The sequence below is a fragment of the Vanellus vanellus genome (assembly GCF_965231255.1).
Source record: "Vanellus vanellus genome assembly, chromosome: 1".
NCBI classification, from domain to species: Eukaryota; Metazoa; Chordata; class Aves; order Charadriiformes; family Charadriidae; genus Vanellus; species Vanellus vanellus.
In genome coordinates this window covers 98,094,804-98,110,103 of record NC_138905.1, presented here as the reverse complement: position 1 = coordinate 98,110,103, position 15,300 = coordinate 98,094,804, and the positions used below count along the sequence as shown (strand labels likewise).

General features: G+C 36.4%; 1 protein-coding gene across 1 annotated transcript in view; it reads left to right on the top strand.

Annotated features, from left to right (window-relative positions):
• CBLB (Cbl proto-oncogene B) overlaps nt 1-15,300 on the top strand; it is a gene marked incomplete at both ends in the record, with an annotated part of 129,938 nt that overhangs the window by 71,182 nt on the left and 43,456 nt on the right. The window contains 4 exons of the mRNA XM_082491655.1: nt 6,176-6,332; nt 10,218-10,339; nt 12,665-12,802; nt 14,689-14,776. Coding sequence (XP_082347781.1) covers nt 6,176-6,332; nt 10,218-10,339; nt 12,665-12,802; nt 14,689-14,776 — 505 coding nt within the window. The remainder of the gene's footprint in view (nt 1-6,175; nt 6,333-10,217; nt 10,340-12,664; nt 12,803-14,688; nt 14,777-15,300) is intronic.

The following is a 15,300-nucleotide window of genomic DNA, read 5'->3' as shown; positions in this document are numbered from 1 at the left end:
AATAGCACCTTACATCTTTTACCATTTTTCTATTCTGAGCAAAAATGTGCACAATACCACTGGGAGTGATCCTGAACTGAGAAAGAGAGTGGGTGAGATGACCTAACAGCGACACAATCTTTCCAGCCTCTGAATTTGAAGGCTAAAGTGAAGTCATGCAGGGCTTTGTAACTATTGAAATTTGTGATTTGTGGCTGTCTTCGTGTTGCAAGATGAATCCGCAGTGAAGTGTCAATGTTCTTAGATTTTCAGTTCTCCATAGTTCTGCCATTTATTTTAACTTTTAAAGTTTAACTCTTCTTCATTGTGGAACCTTAAAAAATTAAAAGCATTTCTGTTATTTTTGTCAGATAAATTGATTTTCCCCCACCTTCTAGTTTCTGAGGAAATAGAAATTCTTTCACTGCTAGGGTCAAAGACATTACTATTTTAACGCTCTGATACTTTCTTTTTTTTCCAGTTGAGGCCTGAAATGTATTTATTTTTTATTGACATTTAGAAAAAACATGTGGCTATTGATTTCTCAGTAGCAGTTAAACAGGTATTTCAGATTGATACTCTAAATTTTGAGTAGTTGTGGTTCTGCTGTGGTCAGTGCTTTTTGGCTCAGGATAGAAGAGACATAGCCTCTGTGGCTTGGGTTCAGCGAAGAGGCAGTAACACAGGCAGACCACAGTGTACCACTTAACTTGAAAACATTTAGCTGTCACAAAGTGAGACCTCAGATAAGATAGGTTTTAACACTTTGTTGATCCCCTTAATTTATTACTTGGTTTCCTGTTCTTGCTGCTGATAGCACCTAAGAGCCCTACTGTTGACCAAACACTGTAAAAAATATGGACTGAAGGAGGGTGGTCCTGGCCCAGAGAGCTTCAAATCTGAGTATGAACTGAAGTGTAAAGGGAAGCCAAAGATAAAGAGAGATGAAAGAGGAAGACGTGGTGATCCAAGGGCCATAGCCTTCATCACTATCAAGACAGGTGTTTTGACAATGGGAACTTCTAAAGTTAACAGGGAATGAGCCTTTTAGAGGATGGTTCCTCCCTTGGCTCATCAGCAGCACAGGAAATAAGCTTATTGGTGCCCTTGTTTACGAACTCGAGCTAGAGACAGAAGGTACCATTCCCTGGGTGCTAGTGAGACAAATCTCACTAGATCTTTTTCATGTAAACGTGAGATAAACAAGTTTGAACAAGAAGATAAGTAATATTACAGAGAAGAGATAGTCAATGGAAAGTTGCAAGATATGATTAAAAAGCAGAAAAGGGCAATGATCTTCACAGCTATTCTGGGTGGCTAAGAATAAGGTAAAATTGCGTGTACAAAGGATAGAGAAAAAGTTGTAACAGTTGGCACACAAGGTTGTGAGACAGGAAAAAAGATTGTTGATGGATAGGCAGGAGGGGCAGTGTTTTAAGTATAAAAGGACGTGCAGAACCATGGGTGTGCTTTGGATTTGTGGTTAGAGATCAGAGTTGGAAATGTATTGATAAGTCTATGCCTTCGGGGACACTTCAGGAAATGCAGACTTCCCGCGTCCCTTAAGGAAGTACTAACTTGCTGTCTTTCCAGCAGTGTCCAGTTATGCAGCTTTGGAAGTGGATATTTTTGGTGGTATATTTTCCCCATTTCATAAGGCTCATTTTATCTCTTTTACGTTTTCTTATGTTAGATTCATCTATATTTGTTCTGCATGATGTCACTATTTAACGATTGTACTGGCACAATACGGCAGAATTCCTTTTTTCCCTCAGGACTGAACTTCTCAAGCCTTCTGTGTGTCAATTGTTTGCTCTGCAGTTCAGAAGCAATGAAAGCATGTGGCCTCTCACTTAAAACTGAAGCAGCAGTCTTAAGAAAATGCTCTGTTCAGTGATGATAAACCAAAATCCACATTGCTCACTGCAGACTTGCAAAGAATGTTGTTTCTATCTGGGTCAGTATTTGCTTGAATATTCTTGAGTTTGCTCTGGATACAGTAATGCCCTTTTCATGTTATGTTTTCTGGCCACATTTGAGAGAGTCTCTTGCAGGCAAAAATGTTCACTGTAAGTTACACAGGTACATGTTTACCTTCCTAGAAATACTTGTGGTCTGCTCTGGTTCAAATGGGAGCAGTGTCACTTGACATAGCTGCATCTCTGCAGTTCTATTGAAGTGCTGTACTCTGCATACTCAGAAAATATTTGCTTTCTCTCCAGGTTTATTTTAATGTCTTTTGCTTTTTAACAATGCAGCAACATTTTGGGAGTTTAAGAAAATCCTATGTATACATCATCAGGGCAGGAGAGAAGGGAGGACCTAAATTCCTCTGCTAAATTGCTTGAAAATTACGTGCAGGACACTAATCCTTCTCCTCTAGGCATATGGAAGTTGTGTGGGTGTTGTTTAAAACAGTGTGTGAGATTAGAGAGTGATGCTTCCCTTTGACATGTGTCAGTGATAGTAAATAGATACCATCCTATATGAAAGTATTTTTTAAAAGCTTATACTTCAATCAGAACATTTTATTAATTCATCATTCTTCAAATATGGTTACGATTGCAGAAGAAATGTGGAGTAGTGTCATCCTGAGAGGCTTGGGGGAGAAATGATTTATTTTAGGGCTTTTGACAGGACTCTTAAATAAGACGACAACCCCAGTCCGCCAAGATGCAGATAATTTTGTTGATTTGAGAGAGATAAGATATGCGCAGAAAGCCTCTTCTGGAAAAATTGTTCAGGATTATTTCTTTTATTTTGTGTTTTCTTTTCTTAAATTGGTATGGGCTTGCTTCTACTTGAGGAAAGGCAGTACCAAGACACTGTATGGATTAATTGTTTCCTAAAAGTTTGGCATACAGAGATTACGTTTTCCTTGTAGAAGGTCCTCCATAACCTTTTTCTGCAGTATTAGGTGTGCGTTTCAGCTTCCTTAATATTTTTGTATCCGTCTAAAATTATCCCTCTGAAGATTTTGAAGTAATTGAACTTCTAATAAAGTAACATGTAGCTCAGTAACAGTATGTACATGTAATATAGTTAGACATTTTTGTATTACTTCAGTGTCCTGTTTTTTCCCCAAATTATATTATAAAAAGAGAAACTGTTACCAAAGCCCTGGGCATATCTGTTCATAATGCATGTGTGCGCGTGTGTAGTTGGGCTCCGAACTTTGGGCATCAAACATTTGAGGGAAGTACAGTCACTATGCAGTGCCATCCTCTCACGTGAGATAATCCCCAGGTCATTGTCTCAGCTGGAGTCACGTGCGCTCTTCTGCAAGGGACAGCTCACGTAACTACAATTGAATACCTGAAATACTGAGACACTGCACTTCTTTAACCTAATTCTGTAGACAACTAGTGTTACTGGGATGTCAAATCACATCTTTCTGATGAGCTGTAGGAGAGCTGACTAACTCATCTCCTCCTAGACAAGTGTCCACAGGTCAGCCTAATAGCATGAGGCATGTGCAGAATACCTGCCAGCCCCTAGTGCAGGGTATCATTAGGGCATGATGTAACAAATATTACAAGGACAAAGATCACTGAAAATATTTATAGGAGATGCCTTCTATGGTTCAGGAGCTGAATGCTGCAGGCAGTATTTCATTAAAAACAGGGTTCTACTTTTTCTTTCTATAAAGGCAATTTTTTTTTCTGATAAAATATGTGTTTATATATATATTTAAAACAACAATTTACACATGCAATTGATTAGCACAGTCCCAATCTCAACCTTGGTTTGATTGGTCCTGTTTCTTTCCCCTTCCCATTGCCCCTGCCATCTCCCTAAATAATTAAAACAACTCTTTAGATTTACATAATGAAAAGGTGCCTTCAGAGGTTGTATATCCTCTAAAACACAAGGAAGCAACAGCAGTGAAATTTTAATTCAAACAGAAACTCAACTTGCCAGCCCTCTACAAAAACCTCAGACCCATCACTGTGGGAAGCATTCTGTGTGACCCCCTCCTAGATTTCTGCCACAGGAGGGTGTTTCACAGTGTGCCTGAAAGGTCACTAAATTTCAGTGCCATAGGAGCAGAAGAAGAGGATGTTGCAGAATCCTTCACCTTGTGAAGTCTCGGCAACACCCTCATTTTGAGTGAGTGTGTGCTGTCTGCAAGGTCTCTGAAGAGTGAAGCAGTTTGTATATATAAACTTGAGAGACACATTGGGGGAGAGATGATCCCTGGCTGGTGCTGTTTCAAAGTATTTAGGAATGATAGCTGTATAAAAGTAGCTGCTGAGAAATAGGCGGTATGTTTTCAACAAGCTATCAAGAAGACAAAAGACCTATTTCACAAAACTGCAGAAAAAAATCTGCTGAATTTAGTGAATTTTAAATTTGCCCCCCCCCCCCAAAACACCCAACAACAACAAAAAAACCCCCAACCAAACAAAAAAAAACTACAAACCCCAAAAACTTTTCTAACCCCATTTCAGCATGATCAAAGTGCTGTAACTGTTTAGGGTGTTTTACATAGAGAATCAGAAGATATTTCAGAGTCACAGTTACAGGAACTAAATAAGCAATAGGTACTTGAACTAAGACAACTTTAACACCATAAAATCACTGATGTGTTCCAACTGTGTTCTCTGAACTTAGTGCAACATTTCATTCTCTTTTTACCATAATCAGAATTTGATGTGCATTCTTTCTTAAATGGCATCTGATGTGGTATCTCTCTTCAGTTCTTTGTGGTTTCCTGTTTTTCATACGCAGATGAAAGTATCTGCTGAGATCTATTAAACTTCACATTTTATCATTTATGACTTTGTCAATATAAACCTCTAAGTAACAAGTAGATTTCTTTGCACATACAAATGTAGTGAATGCCTGATGTGGTAGAAATACAGGAGCATGTCTTTAGCGTTGTACTTCAAATTACTATTTGTTTTCATTTAGGTTAACTGCACAATATTTATTATGCAGGACCAAATTAATACAGTCTTTTTTTTTTTTTTTACAGTACTGTATTACCAAATAATATACATTTCTGCATACAAAAATAGTTAGAAAAACTGGAATAAAATATTTTGTCTCTTACAAAAATAAGCCAATGTAAAAACAAAAAGTAATAAAAATTACAAGAAATATTGATGAGTTTTTGAGGCCTGTGTCTCTTGTCATTTTAGCAGTTATTAACAAAATATTACTATGAATGTGTGAGATCTTAAGTCCTGAAAATAGTCATATATTGGTGAGCGGCTATATTTTGGTTAATTAAAATGTTTTTGAAATACCATATAGTCTGCTGTCAATGTGAGTCAAAACTTTTTTAAGAGAAGGTGTTATGGCCTTGCAAAATTTGGATTAGACCCTAATGTTATGAGAAGAAAAATTGCCATTATTGAACAATTTCTCATAGTTTTGAGAGTGATAAAATAGAGCACTTCCAAGTGGTCAGCCTCATGTCAGATTCCAAATATAAGCACTTGGTTGGCATAATCGGTATTATCTCCGACTATGCAAATAAAAACTGAATTTGACAGAACACAGCTTTGTGTCAGAGAGGATAATTTCAATTTCCTTCTCTCCTGACTTCCCACCTTTTCCCACATTCACTGCTGTCTGAAAATAGTCCCCATCCTGCAAGAATGCGTGAATGTGAAAATATGGTGAGGTGTGTCTTCTAATATGCATGTAACTGTCATGGGCTGTGACAGGCCTTGGACCACTATTGGTGATATCTGGTTGATTGCTATCAGGTTACTTGACCAGTGTTTATGAGCTTTAACTATAAAAAATGTCAACATGGTAGATACTAAATTGATGCTTATCATTCTGAGAAGAGAGGCTGGGAAGAACGGAGTTCTTTACCAAGCACAGAGTGGGTCTTTTACATTATCTTTGAGAAGGTGTGAGGTTGGTTGCACCTGCTTGGTAGGACATTTCAGTTCCTGCAGTGTTCTTTTTGTTGTCCTCCTAAGGAAGCTTGAATATTTGTCATTGTAAAATAACTGACACTTTGTTTGACCATGTTTAAAGGAAGGTAAACCATTCTTTCATTTGCTTAGGCTGCTTTCAGAAAACTTGGGGCTTTCTGGTTTGGTTTGTTTTACTTCTGTCTGCAGAGAAACCAGATTAATGTTCTGCTTCTTTAAAAGTCCAGTTCTGATGTCTAAATAAGGAATCAAATCTTAAATGTGTGGTTTCATTAAATTTATTATTTCCACCCCTCTCACAGAACTATAGTGCCATGGAAAGTGTTCAGGCAGTGCCTTCATGAAGTTCATCAAATAAGCTCTGGTTTGGAAGCAATGGCTCTTAAATCTACTATTGACTTGACCTGCAATGACTACATTTCAATTTTTGAATTTGATATCTTCACTAGATTATTTCAGGTAAGATTTCAAAATTTTAGATACTTGTATGAATTTGAGATGCTTAGGGCCCTGAGGTAAGTACTTATGGGTCAAGGAAGCAGATTTTTTGGAAAAACTGAAACACTATGATTCAGAAATAAATTATACATTTTACTTAGTCCTTCAGATATGTTGGGCGCATCAGCAGCTACATCTGAAGAACATTGAGCAACACCTACTTCCATTTCTGCAAATATTTAGTATGATTACAGTATCTTTGTGTTTGCTACTTACTTATTTCTCACTATTCTTGAAAGCATTCCTAAAAACGTAGGCCTTCTACCTAAGTTTTATGTGTGTTTTCATTGTGCTTTTGTATCTATATATACTTACATGTCAGGTTTCTACAAACCTCTAAAGAAAGGTACATATGACTTTTAGGCTAAATGTAGTCCTAACTCTTTTCTTTATAAACATATTTTTGCCATTAATGCTCTGCTGTTTATTTACAATAAGGGACTATTTTTGGGAATAGCATTGTGTATTATTGTTAATAGGTAACATTTATCTGAAATAAACTTGAATTTATGTTACGTACCTCTGTTAACCTTGTGTCCCTTCTACAGAACGTACTTGAAGTATTTTAGTCAATGTAGAAGGCTGTGCTGGTATGCATCCATATTAGATGTACCGATTCTGAAGTTGTCACTTTGGATATTTCTTTTGTATATAGGAACCTTTGAGATATACAGCGATTTATTTGATCATTTACTTTCTTTACTCTGTACACTGATAAAATGGGGCATTATTCTTTAGCCTGTTGGAAATGTGTTCAAAACACCAATTTTACATCAAAGCCTGGGCCATATGTTTGTTCTGTCTTCCATGTTAATCTGTGATAATCTCTGTTTAGCTTTTTTGGTTTTGCTGTTACGTGAAAGGGTGCCATTACAAAGTTGATATTGATATTTGGCAGGAGATGCTTAATGGTTTTAGTTTAGAGTTTTGATTTTGATCATTTCTTCTCCATTCTGAGTCAAAACTGTATCAAAGTTGAAACGTTATGGTGTAAGTAAATTAAATAGAGAGATTAACAACAAACATTGGTCACTTATTAAAACACACAGGTTATGGAGGTTTGACAAAACTTTGGGGGTTCTCTTTGATGAAATAATAAACTAGAGAATATAGATCATTGTACTTTATGCTGCTTTAGCAGTATCCCTCTAAGCTTTTCCCTTTACGTGGAGCTTGATATGATCAGGCATTCCTGTCTGAACGTTGCTTGCTGCTTTGGGATCAGCTTCTGCTCTGCCAAAGTTTCTCCCTTTTACTCAGTATTTGGCAAACTAATACCATGTTCAGGTTAGTAATCAAGCCCAAATCTTGATCTCAGACTTGACTCAAAATGTCTAGGACCCATTGGGTGCAACATACAGCACTATAAAATGCATTTATTTAAGGTTCCTTTCTGTAGGATTTTTTCCCCCTAAGCATTCTGCTTACGAATAGTAACAGGATTTGGTTGTTTCTTTTTTGTTTTACCCTGTACGTTGAATGGAAAATTAAATGAGAAGCAGTGATCTGAGAAGTGACAGTTTGTTCTGATCCTGTGTGAGGTCTTATAGATTGCATTAAACTTTAGGACAGAAGCCTCAAATGAGACTTACTTTCCTTGTTCTGTACACCATTGAATATCTGTTTGCATTCGTTTCTTTGTGAGGCCAGTGCTGGTTTGAGTCTTTACCGTGGCTTGTGCTAGAAAAAGGGGATCAGCAGTACTGATACATGCAAGGAGAGAAGACTGGTTAGGATTAACTTTTAATTTAACAAAGAAGCAGAGAGAGAATTTTTGCCAAAGAGATTACCAACTGGTGCAATAGCTGCACAATCGTTGAAGTGAACTTACGCTGATTGGTCTGAGAACCTCTCCCAGAGGTTACGTTTTACTTCTCTATTTTTTAAACAGCTTCTGTAGCTGTGCGTACGCCCACAGAGAGAAAATCCCAATTGTTTAAGTAATCAAAATACTGTTTTGCCAACTGTGGCTTGTGTTACAGAAAAGCTACGTTTAGCATGATGCTTATTCACAGAAGAAAGCAAGACTACTTTTTATGGAGGTCCTGTAAAAGTGAAGTTGCTCCCCCTGCCTCCCCACTGTATGCATGCACAGCTCTAAGTGCTCTGCCCAGAGATAAAGTTAGCACAGCAGAGGATGCAGATGCTTTGAAGGAACGGAACTTCATTCTGTCACTGTTAACATGTTCAGTTAAGTTGTCCTTTTGTGCAAAAATATTTCTATAGAAGAGAAAGTGTACAAATCCTTTCCCATTTAACTTTTCTGCTTTTGTGATATTCTGTGTGCTCAAGGCAAGTGATGAGTTCTGGCCCTTTGGCTTTCAGTTGTACTGTTGCATCATTTTCTAGATATAGCAGTAGAGTGATACTCCATAGAGAGTCCAAGCTTTTGAGGAAGATACTGTCTACTGTCAACTTAGAAGCTTGATGGTTGTGATTAACCAAGGAATTTGCACACTACTTGAATTTGTTTTATAATGTACTGTAGCAAGCAATACTACCATGGTCCAACAAAATGTCGAAGTACTGAGTGTTTGATCATCCTTTTTGGTTGACATGCATGCACTTGAGTAATACAGCAGGAGAAAGAACATTGTGTTTTTGAGAAGGAAGTGTCAGTGCTGATATGGGAAAGGAGGAAGAGTCAACTCCCTTTTTTGTCTAGTTGAGGCAACTAGCATTTTTCATGTGATGAAGCCTCCTGGCATCCGTCTTTAGTGAGGGTGCAGAGAGGAGCTGGCAAGATGCAGTGTTACATCTAGGATTGTGAATTTTTCTCCTTTCTTTTGTACAAATTTGAACACCTGAGGCTTCTTGTGGCCTCTGTGCCAAAACCTTACTGTTCCATTTCATGTGTCTGTTTTGAAGAGGTATTAATTTTAAAATAGGTGTTCATCCATGTTTAAGTAGTGGTTAGGGTTTGCCTGGGAAATGTATCATAATCTCAGGCAAAACTGTTGGGATATTCTGTTCAAGTGTGTCACACAGGCATTTCATCTCTCCCTTAATAGCCCTTAAAAGTCCTTTTTAAGGGAATTTGCAAGGCACACAAGAACCCAAGCCTCTTCTCATGTTGCTTAACTTCACCTGCCTTGTTTTTTTTTTTTTTTTTGACAAGGACGTAAAAAAAAACAAAAACAAACAACTCCAAACCATTCAGAGGCTGCTAATAAACACTTAATATATTTGTATTAATCCACTACTTAAAAATCATCCTTCATTTACAGTAAAGGACTGTTCTGTATTCTTCAAAGCGATATGATGAGGCATGTTTTACTGAGTTTTCTGAAGCATTTGCTATTCAAGTCGGCAAAGAGTGTGATGAAGTGCTGTCAATATTTGTTTTGTTTTCTGGCTGTAATACTATTAAGGTAACTGAAGAAATCAAGAAGTAGAGAATAAGAAAAGGAATGACGGATCAAATTAGTGGCTTTATTAGGCTTCATTTGTTAGTGTTACTTGTCATTAACTATGAAAGTGCCTCAGGAGTTCTCAAGAATAGATTTAATTGTGTTTTTATTAAACCATCATGGAGCCATACTCTCCAGGCTCTAACTAAACAGGATGTTTAATATTTTATGTAGCTACAAATAGGAGATCCCTTAAATTCAAATTCTTCAAACTCTTTATCCAAAAATTTAGACTTGATCTTCTTGGAACAATTCTTTCGTAGCAAAGCTGGGTATATACAACAGTCTTTTGTGCTATTTAGACCTTAACCGAAAGTGCACATTTTTCAGCTGAAGCTAAAACACTGTACGTCTCTCTGACAAAATGACTTGAGTTTTATTAGAAATATGTAACTACCTGGCTACATCTGTTTAATTGTTTGTTTTCTGTTTTTAGCCGTGGGGTTCAATCTTAAGGAATTGGAACTTCTTAGCTGTGACGCATCCTGGATATATGGCATTCCTGACATACGATGAAGTGAAAGCGAGGTTGCAAAAATACAGCACTAAGCCTGGGAGGTGAGAGGTTTTGCTGATTATAGCTTTCCAAATAAACTTGTCTCAGAAGCTACATAATTATTTAAGATTCATACTTCTACATTGCGTGATACACTCACTGCAATATTGAAGGAGTGAAGTCTTGGCTTTTTTTTGTGATAGAGTGTGTCAGAGAAGTAGTAGGAATTTTTTTTTTATACTTGTAATTTTATTTCTATTGAAATGTATTTTAAAAAATAGTTTCATGCTAAAGCTCAGAACTCTACATTCAACAAATGCTGACCTTTTAGATTTTAAGACATAGGAATTTTGGAACCATGATCTGTTTTTTATGCCATAATTCTTCTACGGCACTATGAAGCAAAAACAATTGTATTAACACATGAAAGTCTTAAGTACAAATAAGCAGAAAAAAAATTGAAGTTACATTGCTTTTCCTTTCTTCTTCTGAATTATGTACAGCAATCAATGCATTCTTGAAAAGCATATTTGAAAATACAATTTGCTTTTCAAAATTTGTGTTGAATTGTTGTTTAACAGTAAAGTAAAAATCATCTTTCATGGTAGCACACCTAAAATACGAATTTAATCAGTGCTTATGTGTTCCTTTTATGTTCTTTTTTTCTTTTTCTTTGCCAGTAATGATTCTATGTCACAAACTCTGCACCTAGAAAAGGAATCTGTCAGATTAAATATCACGACGTGTGGAGTTTTTAAATAATTTGTGTGGTGCACAACTTACTGAAATATTCAAACTAAACTTTTACCATTTATGCCACTTCTGTTGTCCTATTTTTCTCTTCACTCATATTAGAGAAATAACATTTATTAATGGATTTAATCCTATGTTAGTTAACTTTTATTTTGCTGGATTTACCTTTCAGCTATGCAGCTTTTTTCTCTAATGTCTAGCTGTTTAACTTTGCAGGTTCGCATGTATACATAGTGAAAAGTGTATCATTTTGAAACTTGTTAGAGAAGTCTAGCAACAGTTATACTCATATTCTGTACTTGGTTTCTTTTGATTTTTAGCAAACAGAATACTGTATCTTGTTAAGTTAGCTGACTGGCCAAGTGCATATATACAAGAACCTTGTGGTTCCAGTAGAATAATGCTGATTTTCAGCTTGGCACTCATGAACACTTCTACGGAAGTCAGATAATTAGGCTGATTTTGAGAGTGGTTGCTATACTTAGTATTTTCCCTATTATTGATTCTGATTCTGTGATTGTAAAAGAGAATAGAGAAATTATCCAAAATGGCCTTTATGTTCTTTGTAAATATAGAGTTAGTTTTAAAATAACTTTCTATTGCATTATCAGAAAGTGAATTTCTGAGTTGCTTAGGTGAAATGCTGGAGTGTGAAAGAGGAGATATGAAGTGAAATTGCTTCTTTAATCAGTCTAAAACATCCTGGAAATTAAAAGATTCTGTTCAAATGAATAGTTGCTACTTCAGTGTAATGTTGGCCCTATTTAAGTTTGTAAGAGCGATGACAGACTTCAGGGAGTCTAAGATTTCTCATTTTAAACAGTTTGGAAGGAAATAAAATATTTATATATAATTAAGAAAAGCTGCTCTATAATACAAAATTGAGTTTGTGGTATTTTACTGTGGGATGCTTTTCTGATTGAGGTTTTTGCATATGAGATGGTATCTGACATTAAAGGCACTAGAGTTTTTAGTAGGAGCTAAACATGCCCAATACTATTGCCTATAATCTTCCTTTTTCTTCTACTGTGTTCTCTGTCTAAATTCTGTATACTCCCAGCTATCACCTGTAACACACAAGTATTTAAATTTAAGTCCTTTTGAGTTGGTATTATCTGGTATTTTCTGAAGTAGAAGTGATATTTCTTCTGTTAACCTCCTCTGGTACACACAAAATTAACATTGCTAGTAGAACGGTTTTTATTATTCATCATTCACATTTCTGTTGCATCTAAAGATGTTTTATATTTCCCCTTCCATTCGTTCAGGTTATTGGCCTGTGTATGCGCAAAAGGTATGGAGGCTCGATAATATAATATGCTGTTCCTGAAAAGGTTTATGGGCATGTCTAAATGCATGTAATAGAACTATTCACAGTGAATGTGCAGCTTTGACGTTGAGAACTAAGAAGCAAGCAAATGAAAAGTTGGGGTAGGGTGTTACGGTTACCTTATTTCTGCCCATGAGGAACTGACAGCGTAAAAGATGCAGGTTTATGTAAGGTTATACAAAGAACACATGGCAGAATTGGGAATCTGACCCAAGTCTTCAGAGATGTAATTCAGTGTCTTAACCAGAGGCCATCCTTGCTCTTTGACTAACACTGACTTTTTATTTATCCCGTTTCTATCAAGCTACATTTTCAGACTGAGTTGCACTCGCTTGGGACAGTGGGCCATTGGATATGTGACTGGCGATGGCAACATTTTGCAGACCATACCTCACAATAAGCCTCTGTTTCAAGCTTTGATTGATGGCAGCCGGGAAGGATTGTAAGTACAAGTTTCTATAGTCACCATAGGTCTGAAATTCTGATTTCCTTGTTCTTCTAATGCTTATATGGGTATTTATTAAAGATCTTCAGAAAATCAGGATATGCTGTTTAGCATTCCTTTGGAGTTTAAGGACTACCCCTTTTATTCTTTGCAAAATACTTGTTTCCAGGTAATTCCATTAACCAAAGTTAACCAAAGCCATATCTCATAGCTGATAAATTCCAGGAGAAAATAAAATTGGGCAGCTGTCTCATTGATTCCTTTCTCCCCTTCCCCCCCTGCCCCCAAGAGTCCCAAATGCACTTAAGCTTATTGAACAATTGCTACTGCTGGTTACTCATGTGTCTAACTCTGGACAATGATTTGAAAGCTATGTAATTGCTTTTTTATATATTGTGCAGCCAGAACATTTTCCAGGTTCTAATAGTTTACTGAAAAGATTTGTAATTATAAGAGAATCTTAAGTTTATAGGGAGTAGTAGCACATTTTTATTAGATTGGCTGAAGTAACAGACAAATTTTTGGTGTCACAGAATCACAGAATGATAGGGGTTGGAAGGGACCTCTGGAGATGATCTAGTCAAACCCACCCTGCCAGAGCAGGTTCACCTACAGCAGGTTGCAAAGGATGGCATCTAGGTGGGTTTTGAATGTCTCCACAGTAGGAGACTCCACCACCTCTCTGGGCAGCCCGTGCCAGTGGTCTGCCACCTTCAAAGTAAAGAAGTTCCTCCTCATGTTAAGATGGAACTTCCTATGTTCAAGTTTGTCCCCATTACCTCTTGTTCTGTTTTTTGGCACCACTGAAAAAAGTCAAAATCTTTTCACTGGGATACATGTTTTGATATGTCCACATGATCATAATGGAAAAAAACAAAGAGGTAAATTGATCAATCCTCAAAAAAAGATTGAGAAACCCTTTACCATCTTGCAATTTTTCTCAGTCTTCCACAGTCCAATAATTTTTTTCCAGGTATGATGATTTCATTCCTGTAATAAGAAACAGACTTATAATGGTAGTGTTTCTACGTGACAAAAATTGAGCAAACAAAAACTATAACTGAGAATACTTAATGAAGAGTGAAGTTCTTGTACTCAATGTAAATATAACTTCCTTATAGCATGATTTAGCAACAAAACTTTAAAGAAACTGTTTCCAAGTTAGAGGTAACATAAAACTTAGGGTCTCTGTAATATCATTTATTATTAAATACTATTAGTTATTAAATACTATTAATTATTAACTATTAGTTATTTCTCAAAGGATTGGAACGCCCCCATCGATTCTTGCTTAAAGTCCAGTCTGCATCTTGGATTCTCAGTGTAGATTCTCGTCATAATATACACAGATTTATGTACATCATAATATAGGCAGATATACACATATATAATATAATGACACATAAATAATATTTTATATATCATAATATATGCAGATATACACAAATGCATGTTACTTTCTATTCTGCTCTGTTGCTTAAAGTAGTCCGTAGACTCACCGAGCATGATGCTTGCAGTAGACAGATCACTAGGAACATATGCAAGTATAAGCTTGCTGTATAATGAAGATCTAAAATTATATTCTGTTAAGCTACTCCCAGAAAGTTATCTGCTAACCAAAGCTCAGAAGCATTCTGCTGGTAGCTATGCATGTGGTATCAAAATCTTTCCTGTGCTTTTATAAATGGATTTGAGCGTGTATCAAAATGCACGTGTAGCAGTTCAGGTGCACCCAAAAGATGAGAAAGATAGCTGAGGAAAGATGATGCATTTTACTTAATGTCTACTGTAATATATTCTGCCCCTTTGAAACTTCATGGATATTATTTAGCTAATAAAACTAAAGAAGTGTCCATATTAATAACAATCTTCTTGTGATGCAGCTATCTGTTCCCAGATGGACGAAGTTATAATCCTGATTTGACAGGATTATGTGAACCCACACCACATGATCACATAAAAGTCACACAGGTATGTTGCAGGGTTTGTCAGTTACTTTGTAATCTTCGCTTCCCTTAGTGTCTCATCTAGCAATGATGATAAGCTTTTATTAAAATGTGAGAAATAAATTCATGAGGGTGAAAATACATTGTTGATGTTGAGCTTAGATGAAGAACAAGATAATAATTCTTTAAACTCTAGAGCTGATGGTGATGCAGACGGCATGTCTTGGAAAGTTTTGTTTATTCTAAGCCTCTTCCAAGTGAGAAATATGTTAACGGTTATTAAAGATTTTTCTGATATTTATATTACAGGTTTATGTAGCTTGGTGTTTCCTTGCTAATAGGAGATAGGAATACAGAAATAAAATCAAGATAAGATGGTAGTTTTGAAGCCTGAATATGAACGGTACAGTTGTTGACAGGCCCAGGAAGAAAAGTATAGTTTGTGTATCACAAAGATAGCGGTTCCAGGGGGTCTCTCCTTTCTTCTTTGTCTATTGTGCAAATTGCAAATTAAAAAAGAGATCAAGGAAAAGCAACAGAAATAATTAA